The following is a 16063-nucleotide window of genomic DNA, read 5'->3' on the forward strand; positions in this document are numbered from 1 at the left end:
GATTCAGTCATTGCTCGATAAACATTGTGATCCAAAAGATTGGTGCTAGAAAAAGAATGAACATTTTTGAATGCAAATCAAAACTTCCAAGCCTACAGTACCCCAGGGCTTATTAAATTTATATTTTGCAGATGTAGTGTTACGTTTTAAAAATTCAATCATCTATATATTATTTTTTTTAATAAGATTATTCCACTCTTTCATATCGTTTCCCACATTTCTCCTATTTTCTTAAATAAATAAGCGAATAGATAGCAGACTTTGAATTTGGTTGTCATGGATACGTTACGGTACATCACCTTGACAGTCGTAAATTCTAAAATTGTTGTGCTGGTGTGGAACATAAATTTTCAGGCAATTGGGCTTTTATAGACACCCTCGTTGGGGAAATCGGCCTGAACTTATGCTAAATTGAACTTTGGCATATCGTAGTGTTGCTGTAGGTACATTGTTTGTAGTTGTCAAATTCACACCGTATTATACGGGACCTATTTCCAAGTCACAATTTTAGATAGATGCCGTGACGATTCCTTGAAGCCATTCTGAAGGAAAAGAACATCAGGTATGTCTAATTCGATTTATTAAGCACTGCACTAAGTGCATTGTTGATTTCCGAGCTTTTTATTTATTAGTTTCTCTGAGGGTTGTTATTTTTCTATTGCAGTTATTAGGCCTTAAACCACAAAATATATAGGGGTAGATAGTACCTAGTTATTGGTGGAAATACTCTGTGGAAAGTAGAAGAGTTTTTTGGTATATGTACCCCCTTGAAAACCAACGAACTGTCAACACTGATGGAATCGCCATAAAACGAAGTTAATGGCGCCAGGATGAGATAGAAGATAATCAGGTAAAGGAGGGAAGATAATCGGACAGTGCTAGTCAGGTACGTTGTAGTTGTAGCAAATTTTACCTGAAAATTCTCTGTCTCTCTCATGTCTCTCTAGAAGTGCTAGAACCTCTCTCTTGTATGTTGGCGCCTATCTCGCTTCACTGTTGGAATGGGACGGGGCCATTCCATCAGTGTTGACAGTTCATTGTTGAAAACCCATCTGGCCAAAGGTTAGTATAAGATCTTCTATTGTTTTTTTATTTATTGATTGATATAGAATTTGAATCGTTGCTCTGGCGTCATTTTGAAGAAATCTACATTAATTTAAAGTTTTCGTTTTTGAAGATATCCTTCTTTAGGCGCGATTCGATTGAGGGTAAAATTGTACATAAATCTGCGCGTCTGCGCACACAGACAGTATGTAGTTCCTTGCTAATCTTTCAAGACAGGTATTTATGTATCTGTATCCGTGCAAATAAGTCATTAAAAGAATATATTAGTGTTTTTAGTAAATGTATTATTTATTATAATTCTTGTGTTTTTGGATTTGTGTTTCTCTGTAGTAAAATAATAACATGTTATGTAGGCATAACATTTTATGTGTTGTGTAATTATATCCGAAACGTACATGTCAATTAGAAGGACCTCGCTGGTGTAGTTGGAAAGGCGTTAGTTCCGTGATTGGAATGACGCGGGTTCGAATCCTGGGCGATTCATACTTTTTTTATTTTTGGTTGTTTTAATAAAAAATTTTTGAAAGTGGTAGATAAGAAAGTTAGTTTAATTTTTAAATAAAATACAAATAACCTGTTAAGTATATTTACTTCGTTGAAATTACCTATAGAATAGAAGAATGAATATCTTCTTACGTGCGTACAAAGTACACACACATTCTTTTTTTTTTCTTATTTGATATTGCTACTAAAATAAAATTATTTCTCTGACGTCATTTCAGTCAGTTTTTAGTTTTTATTTTTCTTAATATTAATTCTTGTAGTAATAAACGTCATTTTGATAGTTCAGGTTAACTTAGTAATATTAAATTTAGTTTTATAGAATATGATAGTGTAAATACCAGTAGATATTCTAATACTATCTTTCTCTTTTAGGATTTCCGTTTGTTTCCGTTTGCTTCCAATTACTTCCAATTTCTTCTTCCAAATTTTTAGTTTCGTTGTGTTTGCAATTGTTTGATCACGTAGTTAATTCGTTACTGGTTATTCTTCTCATTGGAATTGGATACATGGTTGGATACCTCACTACACAATTAAGATAAGGACTTTTATTAATTTATTTTTTTTATGCGATTATGTTCATTAGCCTTTATAGTCCAGGGCGCATCTGTTTTGAGATGGACGTTGAGAGGTGACTCAAATTTTTTTGCAGAAATTGCTTGAAAATAGATCAAATAATAATATTTGAGTTATCCTCCCTCTCAAAAAGGTCCGGAACATTGTTTAAATAATCAAAATGTCAAAAAATGAAGGAAAAATTCGATTTTTTTGTTGGTTTTTTGATTATAACTTTAAAAGTATTCATTTCCGAGAAAAGTTGTACTTACATAAAAGTTGCGTAATTAAATTTCCTACAACATAGAATTGGTTGAAAATTTAAAAAATGGTCACCCTAGTTAATTGCGAAAAAACCATACAAAAACAAGTATTTGTATTTTACGTTTTTAAACCATTTATGCTACACTTAGGACCTTCATATTTCACCCAGAAAAACTTTATGATACGGTAAAACAATACTGTAAATTTCATTAAGATCGGTGCAATAGATTACGCAAAATAAATTTTGCAATCCAGCTTTCGCAAAAAAAATTCATTTTTTTAAAATGTTACAGGACTGAAAATAAAGCAGGTAGCAGGTTGAATTTTTTTTTGCTTATAGAAGTGTACTGTACCTTTCATTTGCAATTTGAAAAATTAACATCGATTAATTACAACGGCGTCAGGAAATTTTTTAAATAAACATTAATTTTTGGTGCTATGCGCAGGACAGCGGTGTTCGATTCACACAAGTTGATTTCCACCAAAATTTCTTCCAATATTTATCTAATATATTATTTTCTTACTCTATATTTTGTTGTATTTTAATATTTTAATTCCACAAAAATTAAACTAATTTTATTATGGTTTGTGAAATATTGTTTAAACAATTGCTTATGTTTAAAAATAATAAACTTTTATTCTCTAAGTTAAAATATATGAACAAAGAAAGTTTTTGCTAATAAAAGTAGTGTTATTTCAAAGGATAGAGTATGTGTTTTTATTTTGCAATTAACAAATTTATTTAGTTATATCGAAATGTAATAAAAATGAAAATGTATCAATCATTATCAAAGGTCATTGGAATGCCCAATCAGAGCAAACTATCCGCTGTCCTGCGCGTAGCACCAATAATTAATGTTTATTTAAAAAAATTGCTGACGCCGTGGTGTTAATCGATTTTAATTTTGAAAAATTGCAAATGAAAGGTACAGTATACTTCTATATGCAAAAAAAATGTCAACTTGCTATCTGCTTTATTTTCAGTCCTGTAACATTTTGAAAAAATGAATTTTTTTTGCGAAAGCTGGATTGCAAAATTTATTTTTCAAAATCTATTAAACCGATCTTATTGAAATTATCAGTGTTGTTTCACTGTATCATACAGTTTTTCTGGGTGAAATATGAAGGTTCTAAGTGTAGCATAAATGGTTGAAAAACGTAAAATGCGAATACTTGTTTTTGTATGGGTTTTTCGCAATTATTGCTATTTTGCAACAAGGGTGACCATTATTTAAATTTTTAACCAATTCTATATTATAGGAAATTTAATCACGCAACTTTTATGTTAGCACAACTTTTCTCGAAAATAAATACTTTTAAAGTTATAATCAAAAAACCAAGAAAAAAATCGAATTTTTCCTTAATTTTTTGACATTTTGATTATTTAGACAATGTTCCGGACCTTTTTGAGAAGGAGGATAACTCAAATATTATTATTTGATTTATTTTCAAGCAATTTCTGCAAAAAAATTTGAGTCACCTCTCAACGTCCAAATGTACTAATATTTTTACAGATGCGCCCAGGTCTATTATTAATTTTAGTTTATTTGAGGTAGTACCTGGTGCGTTTTCGGTTTGTTATACTGGTTTGTGTTTTACAGCGGTTCCGCCTGAGCTCACGCGACGCTTATAACTTTCGGTTAATTTTGAGGGCCCTATTTGCTTCGTCGCAACTAGTTACTTGGTAGGTTATCGTTGTGGCTGTTCAATATTGTTATATTGGTTCAGTTTATTCTATTATTTATTACTTCATATTTATTTACAGACTTAATTTATTGTCTTTTTTTATTTATTTATTATTAATAGATAATTTATACGCGAGGTACCGCTTAATTTCATTTGTTCCATACACCACATGATTTGTACTGCAAAAATTTGGTAGGTTTGAAGTTGCAGTCTACTTTTGGCGTGGGCCGTGGGGAAAATCTGCTGGCGCCTAGTTAACATGTATATTAAGGTTGAAAGAGAAGTCTCAACGAACCCCCCCCCCCCTCATCCCCACTTGAGCATAGCGGGCTACGCCTTTGTTGTCATTCGGCAGCCGGTGTAGCAAAGTAGCGTCCGCGCACAAGCGGCGAGGCGTTGCATTTTGGCGCCCAACGTGAGGGCCTGATAGAAGAAGAAAACCAGGATTAGAAGAGGAAAAACTAGAAAAAAAAAGAATAATTTCGAATTTATGGTGTAAGAAGTTTTATTGTTTGAATATTTGCCCGATGTAATTAGGTCATTCATTTGTTATATCTCCCTAGATGCTTCCCTAAGTAGTAGTTATAAAATCAAAAAAATGTCCGACTTTAAAATGGAGATAAATATATTGAGTCAAGATGAACCTACGTACAAATTAAGAATTAGAGGCATAGCGACTGAAACCATAGATGAAATGAGGAAAAGTTTGTCATCTGCATTGCGTTTTTATAGTGTTGGTGATAGTTCGTCATTCCCGACATACCCTTTTTCAACAGAAGAGGATACTAAAGCAGTTCAAGATGGGTTAGCTGCATTAGAATCTGTTATAAAAGATTTTAAGGATTCAAGTTCTAGTGGGCCTTATAAGAAGTTCAAAACGAAACTGATTCATATAGTACATAGAATCGATCATATTCCAGAGGATAATGAAGAGCGACCGATTTTGCGTAGCAGAGCGTTTTAGCTTTTGGAATATCTTGAAAATAAAACAGAAGATTTTGTGGATCCCACTACTGTTCCTCCTCAGCTTAGTATGATACAGCAGTCATGTTTTGATGAAAATATGAGTGCACCGACAAGTATTTCTGTGACACCCACTCGTGGAAAAATACAAGAACCAACATCCGTATCTGGTAATTTTCATCCTATTTTACCAAATATGTGGAATTGTAAGTTTTCGGGTAATAAAAAGGTTTATCGTTAAATGTATTTTTAGAACGTGTGGAAGAGCTTAGGATATCGCGTCATGTATCTAAACAAGTTCTTTTAGAATCTGGTATTGATTTGTTTACAGATAAAGCTTATAAATTTTATTTAGCATATCGCAATGAAGTAAGTAGGTACGTGGGACGAGTTCGTCTCTTTGTTAAAAGAAGAATATATTCGTCCTTACCTTATTTTAATGAAAAGCTCTTACAAGAAATCTGCAAGAGAACTCGGGGTCCAGATGAGTCAATTGGTGTTTATATTGCTATTATGTTAGGTTATTTTGGTCGACTAACTTGTTCCTCTGAAGAAGCTAAACATCAAATTTTGCTTAGGAATATTTTGCCATTTTATTAAACCCAACTGGCATTGGTAGATGTTACTTCTATCTCTCAATTACGTTCTTTAGGTAGGAAATTAGAGGTAAGGAAAGCAGCAGTAGAAAATTTTGTTCCTCCTTCGACGAAATGTAGAAGTTTGGAACCTGATTTGGCATACGTAGACGTAGAGGTTAGTTCTAAGGTGGATTCATGTCCAGTCTCTGCTAGTTGTGATGGTGTTTTATCTGTAACCCAGCCGAATCAATTAGTTTGCTATAGGTGTAATTTACCAGGACATTTTGCCAGAGGATGTACTATTAAAGTTGAGAAATTTTGCTATAGATGTAAGAAAACTGGTGTAAATGTTAGAACTTGCCCTAATTGTAGTAAAAAAGGAAACGAGCCGCGACGTGCTTAGGTAATCGAGCTCAGCGTGTCGAAAATGACCACCCGATTGATAATTTTAAGATTTTGTTAGATTTTGTGTTAGAGCATGCTGTAGGTGATGAACGTCCTTATGTTAGTGTAGAAGTTTTAGGTAAGTCTCTTTTAGGATTATTGGATTCAGGTTCATCGAGGACTATTATAGGTAGTAAAGGATTGTCTGTTATTAGAGATTTAGGTCTTTCTGTAGATAGTAGTCGTTGAATAACTTGTGTAGTAGCTAATGGGACCCGCTGTGAATCTGTTGAGGTAGTAGAGCAAACAATCAAGTTGAAAGATAGGTTTAGTTTAATAGAAGCCCTTGTTATTCCTGATGTACCTCATTTAATAACACTTGGTGTAGATTTTTGGTGTGGTATGGGTATAGTTCCCGATCTTAGGCAGAGTGTTTGGTCATTCACTAATGAACCGATTATCGTTAATGCTGTGAGTCAAGTGAGTAGTCAAAGTGTTTGGAGTCCGTTGGAGAAGTCCCGTCTTCAAGCTGTTCTTGATAAAAATATAGGTTTATTAGGTAAGGAACTTGGTTGTGCAAAAATCACTGAGCATGTAATTGTAACAACTGGTGCTCCTATCAAGCAGCGTTACTATAGAGTAAACCCAGTAGTCCAAAAACATATAGACAACGAGTTAGATGAAATGTTGCGACTTGGAGTTGTGGAGCCGTCAAAAAGTCATTGGTCTTCCCCAATATTATTGATTAAAAAGAATGATCGTGGATTTCGATTTTGTGTCGATTATAGGAAGCTGAATGCTGTGACTGTCAGAGAGAGTTATCCATTGCCACTTATATCTGATATCCTTGATAAATTGCGTGATGCTAAGTATATTTCTAGTATGGATGTAAAGTCGGCTTACTGGCAAGTGAAAGTGGCTGATGACTCGAAACAGTACACTGCTTTCACTGTCCCAAATAGAGGATTGTTTCAGTTTCTTCGCATGCCGTTTGGACTACTCAATGCCCCGGCTACGTGGCAAATATTGATAGACAATATTAGGTCATGATTTGGAACCCTATGTGTTCGTGTATCTAGACGACATTGTGATAGTAACTCAAACATTTGAGGATCATCTAACAATATTGGATGAAGTGTTTAAACGTCTTAGGGAAGCAGGCATCACTATTGGTGTTGAGAAGTGTCAGTTTTGTAGACCTGACTTGAAATATCTGGGGTATGTTGTCGATAGAAATGGTCTACATGTTGATCCTGACAAAGTTAAAGCCATGCTTGATCTTCCTGTTCGTTGTAATGTATCAGAAGTACGTAGGGTTATCGGCACGTTATCTTGGTATAGACGTTTTATTCCGGATTTTTCTTCTGTTTTGGCTCCGATAACTGCTCTTAGAAAGAATTATAAATTTCAATGGACAGATACTTGTGATCGATCGTTTAAAAAGATTAAGGAATGTTTAGTCCGAGCCCCCATTTTGAGTTGTCCGGATTATGAGAAGCCCTTTGTTGTACAGACAGATGCCTCTGGTTTTGGAATAGGCACTTGCCTCACTCAACCTCATCCTGATGGCGAACGAGTGATTGCTTATTTGAGTCGTTCACTTAATAGACAGGAGCGAAATTATTCCACGACTGAAAGAGAGTGTTTTGCGGTACTGTGGGCAATTGAAAAATTAAGACCTTATTTGGAAGGCGTTTCTTTTACAGTGATTACGGACTACTACAGTTTATTGTGGCTTCAGAACTTACAAAGTTTGACAGGTCGTTTGACCCGCTGGTCAGTACGGCTACAGCAATACGATTTCAAGTTATTGCATCACAAGGGTAAAGATTTGGTGGTTCCGGACGCATTAGGCAGATCTGTTCCGGTAACCGATGTTGTAGGTTTACAGGACAATGTTATAAAACCCGTAGAGAATTTGAATAAATGGAAGGCACCAGCGGAAGATGATAGTTGGTACATGACGATGATGGGTAGAGTAGAACGAGATCCTCGTCAACTAAGTAGATGGAGAGTAACATCTGGTTTATTATAGAAACACATACTTTCTGCCTACTCTGAATTAAAACCTGCGTTGGATTCATGGAGATTAGTAGTACCAAAGAAATGTCGGATGGAAGTTTTGTCCAATTGTCATGAACCTGTCACTCGGGACATTTTGGTATATATTATAAGACTTGTGCTAGAGTTAGTGAAAAATATTATTGGCCTAAGATGAGCAGATATTGTTAAGTATGTTGGTCATTGTAGAGTGTGTATCCAACATAAAGTATCTCAGAAGCATAGGCGTAACCAGGATGATCCTAAGGGGGGGGTTACAACTACCTGAAAGGGGGGGGTTACAACTACTGGAAGGTCTCTGAGGGCTATGGTGTTAAGCGTATAGAGCTCAAAGTACATCCCAATGGGGGGGGTTACAACCCCCAAAACCCCCCCCCTGGTTACGCCTATGCTCAGAAGCCTGCTTGTGATAAGATGGTGTCACATTCGGAAGCTCACAGGCCATGGGAACTTATCTCTGTAGATTTTCAGGGTCCCTTCCCAAGGTCGACTAGTGGAAATAATTATTTGTTGGTAGTGACAGATTATCTTAGTAAATTATTTCCGCTAAGGTCTTCCAAAGCTAGTAAATTGGTCAAGAAATTAGAGCAGGAAGTGTGCCTTATGTTTGGTGTCCCTAAAACGATTATTTGTGATAATGGCTCACAGTTACGCGGTAAGGAGTTTTCTAAATTGGTTGAAAGGTATAAATGTAAGATTAAGTTTACTGCTAACTACAACCCTAGGGCGAATCCCACTGAACGACAAAACCGTGTTATTAAGACCATGATTGCCATGCATGTGTCGGATAATCACCGGATATGGGATGCACATATTAGTGAGATTGGTTGTGCTATTCGTACGGCAAAACATGAAGGAACTAAGCTTACTCCATATTTCATCAACTTTGGTCGTAATATGATGTTAAGTGGTGAAGACTATACAAATAAGGAACTACTTGGTGTGGAAGATGGTACACAGTTGGGTGACAGTAGTCGCAATGAATAATTTAAAGAGATGTTCGCAGATGTTAGAGCAATTCTCTGCTCCATATATAGTGATGAAAATATACCTAAAAGCACCTAAATTATTTAATTTTTAAGTTTAAACTCTTGACAAAACCGCAACCATAGAAAAAGTACAGTGTACAACACATGAAAAACTGACATATTTCTCCTTCGCTTAATTTGCGGCACTCGCCTCGTGTCTCGACTCGTGCCAACAAACTTCTGCGCTCGTGAGAAATGTGTCTTTTTTCTTACTTGTTGTACAATATACTATTATTTCAGCCAGTGGCGTGCGGTGACTTTTTTGAAAGGGGAAGCGATTCAATAAGGATATAAAAATATTTTCTTAAGGGTCGAGGGTCGAGCCACTTCCCACCTGATGATAACTCTGATGCGCAGGGGCTCTCTATCAGCAAAGTACTTAATTATGTGAGACGTCCTGCGTGCAAGGACTCGCACACTAAATCTGTGACGCGTGATTGCGTGAGGCACTCTATTCCCGCTATTTCTAGTGACTAGTGACCTATCATTGATCTGTATTGCTAGCTCGGGCCTTGAGTCCTCGCGCCGGGCTTGGTTTTCTAAAGAAGAATCCTATTTAAAAAAAAAATTATACTCCGAGGAATTTTCCACAACACACAACTTTCACTAAAATGGCACTTATTTATACTCGAGGTCTATTCTTCTATCAACTTCTGATAATTGTTGAATGCAGTCTTTTTCAATGAATAATAGGGCTAAATTTCAATGTCTGTCTTCGCTTGTTGAATTTCTTTTAAACTCTTAATTTGAAACTCTTAATGCATCTTAGTACTGCAAAACTTCGTTCAACTGATACACTTGTGGCTGGGATAGTTGGTAGTACTAATTCACACAACTTGATCACTTCACACAGTGACTTGTTTAAACCAGTAGTTATAAAGAAATCCCAGATTTCTGGGTATTTCTTTATCATTAATGTCAGTTGTTTCATAGATGACACTTAACTGAGAATGCAAAGCTGGGATATCAAAAAATTTTCATTATTTAATCGTAATGAAATAAATTCCTATGTGGGAAATTTTGATGAATTATAATTAGAAATATTAAGATTATATATATAATTCTACAAATTTTAAATCGTTAAAATTTTGAAAGCTAGAATTCATTTGTTGTAGAATATTATCAAAAGGTCTCTTTGTTTCCTATGTGTTCTCTGTCTCTCTGTCTCCGAAATTTTCAATCTTCATTATTTTTCTTTCATGTTCAAACCCATGTTCAGTTTTATCCCAAATATTTTTAAACTGCTCTCGTTTTTTTAATTATCGTATTAATAAGGTCATCAATTTGTCTTATACAAAATGCAATACCATTTGATTTCTGTATAATTTCAAATAAAAGATCAGTAAAAGGAAAAATCTCTGCAAAAAATTTAATCGAAATATTCTTTAAGCGAATGTACGTAATACCTAAGCACCCCTTAGCAGCAGTAACAGTCGGAGCATCTCACTTTCGCGAAGGCGATAGGATAAGCGCTTCCATGGTACCAAAATTCGCGCGACTAGTGGGTGCGGTCATTGAACCCTGACCACTTTTTAAACGGGACAACTGTACGACAAGCGGCGATTTTGAGATGCGCTTCTGTCAGGAGTGGACCAAATAGTTGAATTGTGTGCATATTGAGTTCGTTCGTACGCGATTAATTTTTAATACTTTTTAATGCCTATTGCCTAGGTAATATGTAGATTACTTGGATTAGGGAAAATTTTTTATTATTAAATATTAATTAATAATATATTTTCTTATATCGACGTATAAATAGGGAAGCGGCGCTTCCCCCGCTTCCATGGACCGCACGCCTCTGATTTCAGTTCCAAGATATGAAATGCTACATTCTTCTCTAACCAAAAAAAAAACAAAAACATAAAACCATTTTATAATCACATAAATATTTATTTTTATTTTATTCCATAGCTTTTTTATAGACTGCAACCATTTTCTACTTCTTTTACTACCTCACAATTTTATAATATATTATTCTCTTTCGTGCTGAACTACTAACCTCCACGTTTATCCGCCTTTAGAGACTTCATGCACGATTTCGTCTTTAAGAATAATGGGGTTTATTGAATATTCAAAGGACCTTTTAGAAGATTAGGTTCGAAATTTAAAAGAACTACTTACAGTATCCTTTCGTCGATTGTCCCGCAAACTCAGCCGTTGCTTCCAGTCCCTTTTGTGTGCGGAATCCGAACTAAAGGACCTTAGCATCGGCGTTGACTGCATCCCTCTAAAAAAAACACATACTTTAAAGAAGATTATATTGGCATATAACAAACGTAATGGCATATAATATAACAAACAAAAATATTTACGTTTGGCCTTTGTTTAATATGGATGATCTAGTTTTTTTTATAATTCTATACATTAATTTATTTTAAATTATTTTTCTCAGATGATAATATCTGCTCAACTCTTAAAATACAGGGTGAGTCATGAGGAACTGTACATACTCCTACCTCGTATAGAGGCTCCTATGGGGAATAACAAATGACCATTAAAAAGTATCTGCTCCCATTGTTTAATAACATACAGGGCGAGTTTCGCATTTTGACAGAAATTTGTATTCGACATAATTTTTGAACTGTCAGATCGATGTGTCTCTTATTTTGGCCAATCGTTACACTATTACCACCTAATCAACTAATCTATGCAAACTAGAAAAAAATCAGGTCCGGCTTTAAAAAAATTAGTTTGTTTGGGTCTTAGGAATAATTTCACCCTGTATACGCTTTTTGAAAACTCTAATATGAATTTTACAAATTAGACAAATAGGCAATTAAATTGGCATATTTATTTTTTTCCGCACACGATTACTTAATTTTTTATAAAACAATCAAATTTCACTATGAATTAAAAGTTTGGTAAAGTGAACCATAGATTTAAAAAAATAACTTTTATTACAAAAATTAATTTTTTTTGCACAAATAAGTAATTTATGTTACCATCTAATCAACCGATTTATTCAAACTAGAGAAAAATCAGGTCCGGATTTAAAAAATTAGCTCGTTTTGGTCTTAGAAAATATTTCACCCTGTATATGCTTTTTGAAAACTCTAATATAATTTTTACAAATTAGACAAATAGGCAATTAAAATGGCATATTTATTTTTTTCCCCACACAATTACTTAATTTTTTATTAAAAAATCACGGTTGATTAAAAAATCAAAATGAAAAAAAAAATGAACTCGCTACAACTCTGTTCCATTTTAATATTTTTTTTCTGAAATTTTTACAGCACATACCTCTTACCATTGTGAAGACTATAAAAATTGTTGTAGACTTTCAGTCTTCTTCTTGTAAAAGTTGCAAACTTGTAAATCGCAAAAATTAGGGGGAAAAATTTAAAATTTATCAATTTGATCACGTCTATGTTAAACTATAGAGTCCAAAAGAAGTGTTATGGGAAGTTTTAGATCTAGACGTGTTATAGAAAAAAAAAATGGTAAAACTTAATTTTAAGAAAAACGTTGTTTTTGTAAATTAATTTTTGTAAAAAAAGTTAATTTTTTTAAATCTATGCAAAAACTTTGCCAAACTTTTTATGCATTTTGCCAAACTTTTTATGCATAGTCAAATTTAATTTTTTAATAAAAAAATAAGTAATCGTGTGGGGAAAAAATAAATATGCCATTTTAATTGCCTATTTGTCTTATTTGTAAAATTCGTATTAGAGTTTTCAAAAAACGTATACAAGGTGAAATTTTTTCTAGGACCCAAACAAACTAATTTTTTAAATCCGGGCCTGATTTTTTTCTAGTTTGAATAAATCAGTTGATTGGGTGATAACACAAATTAAATATTTGTTCAAAAAAAATTCATTTTTGTAATAAAAGTATTTTTTTTTAAATCTATGGTTCACTTTACCAAACTTTTAATTATTCATAGTCAAATTTGATTTTTTTTTTATAAAAAATTAAGTAATCGTGTGGGTAAAAAATAAATATGCCATTTTAATTGCCTATTTGTCTAATTTGTAAAAATCATATTAGAGTTTTCAAAAAGCGTATACAGGGTGAAATTTTTTCTAAGACCAAAACGAAGTTTTTTTTAAATCCGGGCCTGATTTTTTCTTGTTTGAATAAATCAGTTGATTGGTGGTAACATAAATTAAATATTTGTTAAAAAAAAATTAATTTTGGTAATAAAAGTTAATTTTGTTAAATCTATGATTCACTTTACCAAACTTTTAATTCATAATCAAATTTGATTTTTTTATAAAAAATTAAGCAATCGTGTGCGGAAAAAAATAAATATGTTATTTTAATTGCCTATTTGTCTAATTTGTAAAATTCATATTAGAGTTTTCAAAAAGCTTATAAAGGGTGAAATTTTTTCTAAGACCCAAACAAACTAATTTTTTTAAAGCCGGACCTGATTTTTTTCTAGTTTGAATAAATCAGTTGATTAGGTGGCAATAGTGTAACGATTGACCAAAATAAGAGACACATCGATCTGACCTTTCAAAAATTATGACGAATACAAATTTCTGTCAAAATGCGAAACTCGCCCTGTATATTATTAAACAATGGGAGCAGACACTTTTTAATGGTCATTTGTTATTCCCCATAGGGGCCTCTATGCGAGGTAGGAGTATGTACAGTTCCTCATGACTCACCCTGTATAATACACATATTTAACCCGGGAGCAGTGGCGCCGTTAGAAAAAATCTAACATTTTATTCTTTTTCGTGATGACTTGATGAAACATTTTGCAACATAACTTTCCACTCGTAAGTGTCTCGAAGAAGATTGCAGTAATGCGTAGGTATTTTTTTTAATTAATTTTTTTTGTAGAATTTATGTCTTTGGTGAAAACGAATTATCTGTAAAATGTGTTACAAATACATATTATTAACATAACAAGTATACCCCAGGCTGTGGGTGAAAATACGTGTTATAATTCAGGAATTTTTGAAACCTATCATGTATATGTAAAAAATATATGTAAAGGACGATGCCAGGAATAACTTCTACTAAAATGTAACCAAAAATTGTGTGCGCATTTTTATTTATGACGTTTTTCATTTGTCAAATTTGAAAATTTTAAAGATTTTTAACTTTTCAGCTTAGGATATTCATTTTAGAGAAAAACTTTTAAATAGAAAGTTGTAGTAAATTTAAAAACCTAAATTTTTTTGAGCTATGCTAAGTTTAATTTTGTTAAATTGTTATTGCGAAAGGTCCAAAATGGCCGTTTTTTGCAATTAGACTATTTATTGTAAAAATAATTTTTTTAATTCTTTAAGGCTTTAACCCGGCAGTGGTCGCTATTTTTCTCCCACGGTTTAAGAAAATTGTGCACAACTTTTTTTCTGGGAAATTATACGCGCTGTAGTTTCTTCTAGTCTCCTAACCATCCTCCCTCGACAATCTAATGGACTCGTCAGCTCAGATAGTGACTCAGTTGATAGTATTACCAGATTGCTGAGTCAGTGCGCTTCATGTGAGATATTCTCTCATTGGGCGACCACCGGCGCCACCAACTATGTATAAAAATTAATTTTATTTTGGCACTTAAAACCTGAAATAATATCCTTTGATAATGTAACAAAAGGCGCCGTGGACGTGGTCGATGAAATGAAAACCCCTATATTCTGTTAAACGGGTAAGTTGTAGATGGCCACTTACCATATATTTTTCAATATCAAATATTGGCGGCATCAACAGACACAATGCATATAAAGATAATTATCGTGCCTCGTGCCTTTTTAAAGGAATTGGCTTTTACGTTGATGAAACCTCACCTTATAAATCGTTCGACAATTCAAAACTTCTTTAAGCCTTCGGAATTCTATTGCAAGAATAGTTTTTTGTTCATTTCGCCCTCGCCGCAAAAATAAAAAAGTAAAAAAATGTAGTTCTTGTCCCAATTTCCAGAGATATTCTTGTTATAATTGTGCAAAGTGCGGTGACGTCAATTATACGGGTGAGGCAGATAAAGGGCCTATTAGAAATATCTCGAGAACTAAAGCTAAGAGAATCATGAAAATTTGAATACAAGGGTTTTGAGGTATGAACTATTTAATGAAAATATTTTCTTCTCTTTGCTACTTCCAGTTATACCGGAAGTTGATTATAACTTCGTTTTTTTAAATGGGACACCCTGTATATTTTTACATTTTTGGATTCTCCTCGATTTCTTCTTTCTTAAAATATAAGATTTTGTAATATTATACAGGGTAGGTTAAAAGATAATTACGTTTTCTTATTAATTTCGTAGCAATATTCACACCCTGTAGGATTGTAGTAGTTTGGCATAATAAACTGTATTGATGTTCAAATGATTTTTAATATAGTCTACTATTGTCAAGAGTTATTGGTATAGTCAAATTTTTTATTTTAATATACAGGGTTGTTCGAAACACGGAATGAGTAATTTCTGAGTTTTCTTAAATGTAACACCCTGTATTTTAGTATTGTATTGAAATGTTATTTTATGGTACTTTTTAATTTCTTAAGCATTCCCTATACCTAACTTCTTTAATATTTGAGAGTTATTGGTGATTCAAACCAAACATTAATTGCAACACAAAATAGGTGAAATTGTATTAGGTTGGCCGTGAAAATATTCAGTTACAAATAATTTTTTGGAAATAAATACATATTAATCTATACTGATACTTAAAATTGCCAATAGTGGTTGAGGTATCAAAATACCATCGAAGTTAAGATTGTTGGTGCGATTAACAATTAAGCACAAACTAAAGCAGTTAGGTACAGGGAATGCTTAAGAAGTAAAAAGTACCATGAAATATCATTTCATTACAATACTAAAATATAGGTTGTTCCATTTAAGAAAACTCAGCAAATTCTCATTCCGAGTTTCGACCCACCCTGTATACTAAAATTAAAAATTTCGCTACACTAATAATTGTTAACAATAGTAGACTATATTAAAAATCATTTAAACATAAATAGAGTTTATCATGTCAAACTACTACAATCCTACAGGGTGTGAATATTGCTACGAAATTAATA

The 16063-nt window shown here is 33.3% G+C and overlaps 1 protein-coding gene across 10 annotated transcripts in view; it reads right to left on the bottom strand.

The window, feature by feature from the left end:
• LOC114330194 (adenylate cyclase type 5) overlaps positions 1-16063 on the bottom strand; it is a 1795244-nt gene that overhangs the window by 871956 nt on the left and 907225 nt on the right. For all 10 annotated transcript variants that reach the window (XM_050641848.1, XM_050641851.1, XM_050641852.1 and 7 more), the window contains one exon: positions 11207-11312. In XM_050641848.1, coding sequence (XP_050497805.1) covers positions 11207-11308 — 102 coding nt within the window. In that variant the 5' untranslated portion in view covers positions 11309-11312. The remainder of the gene's footprint in view (positions 1-11206; positions 11313-16063) is intronic.

This window comes from Diabrotica virgifera, chromosome 1 (genome assembly GCF_917563875.1).
Source record: "Diabrotica virgifera virgifera chromosome 1, PGI_DIABVI_V3a".
NCBI lineage: Eukaryota > Metazoa > Arthropoda > Insecta > Coleoptera > Chrysomelidae > Diabrotica > Diabrotica virgifera.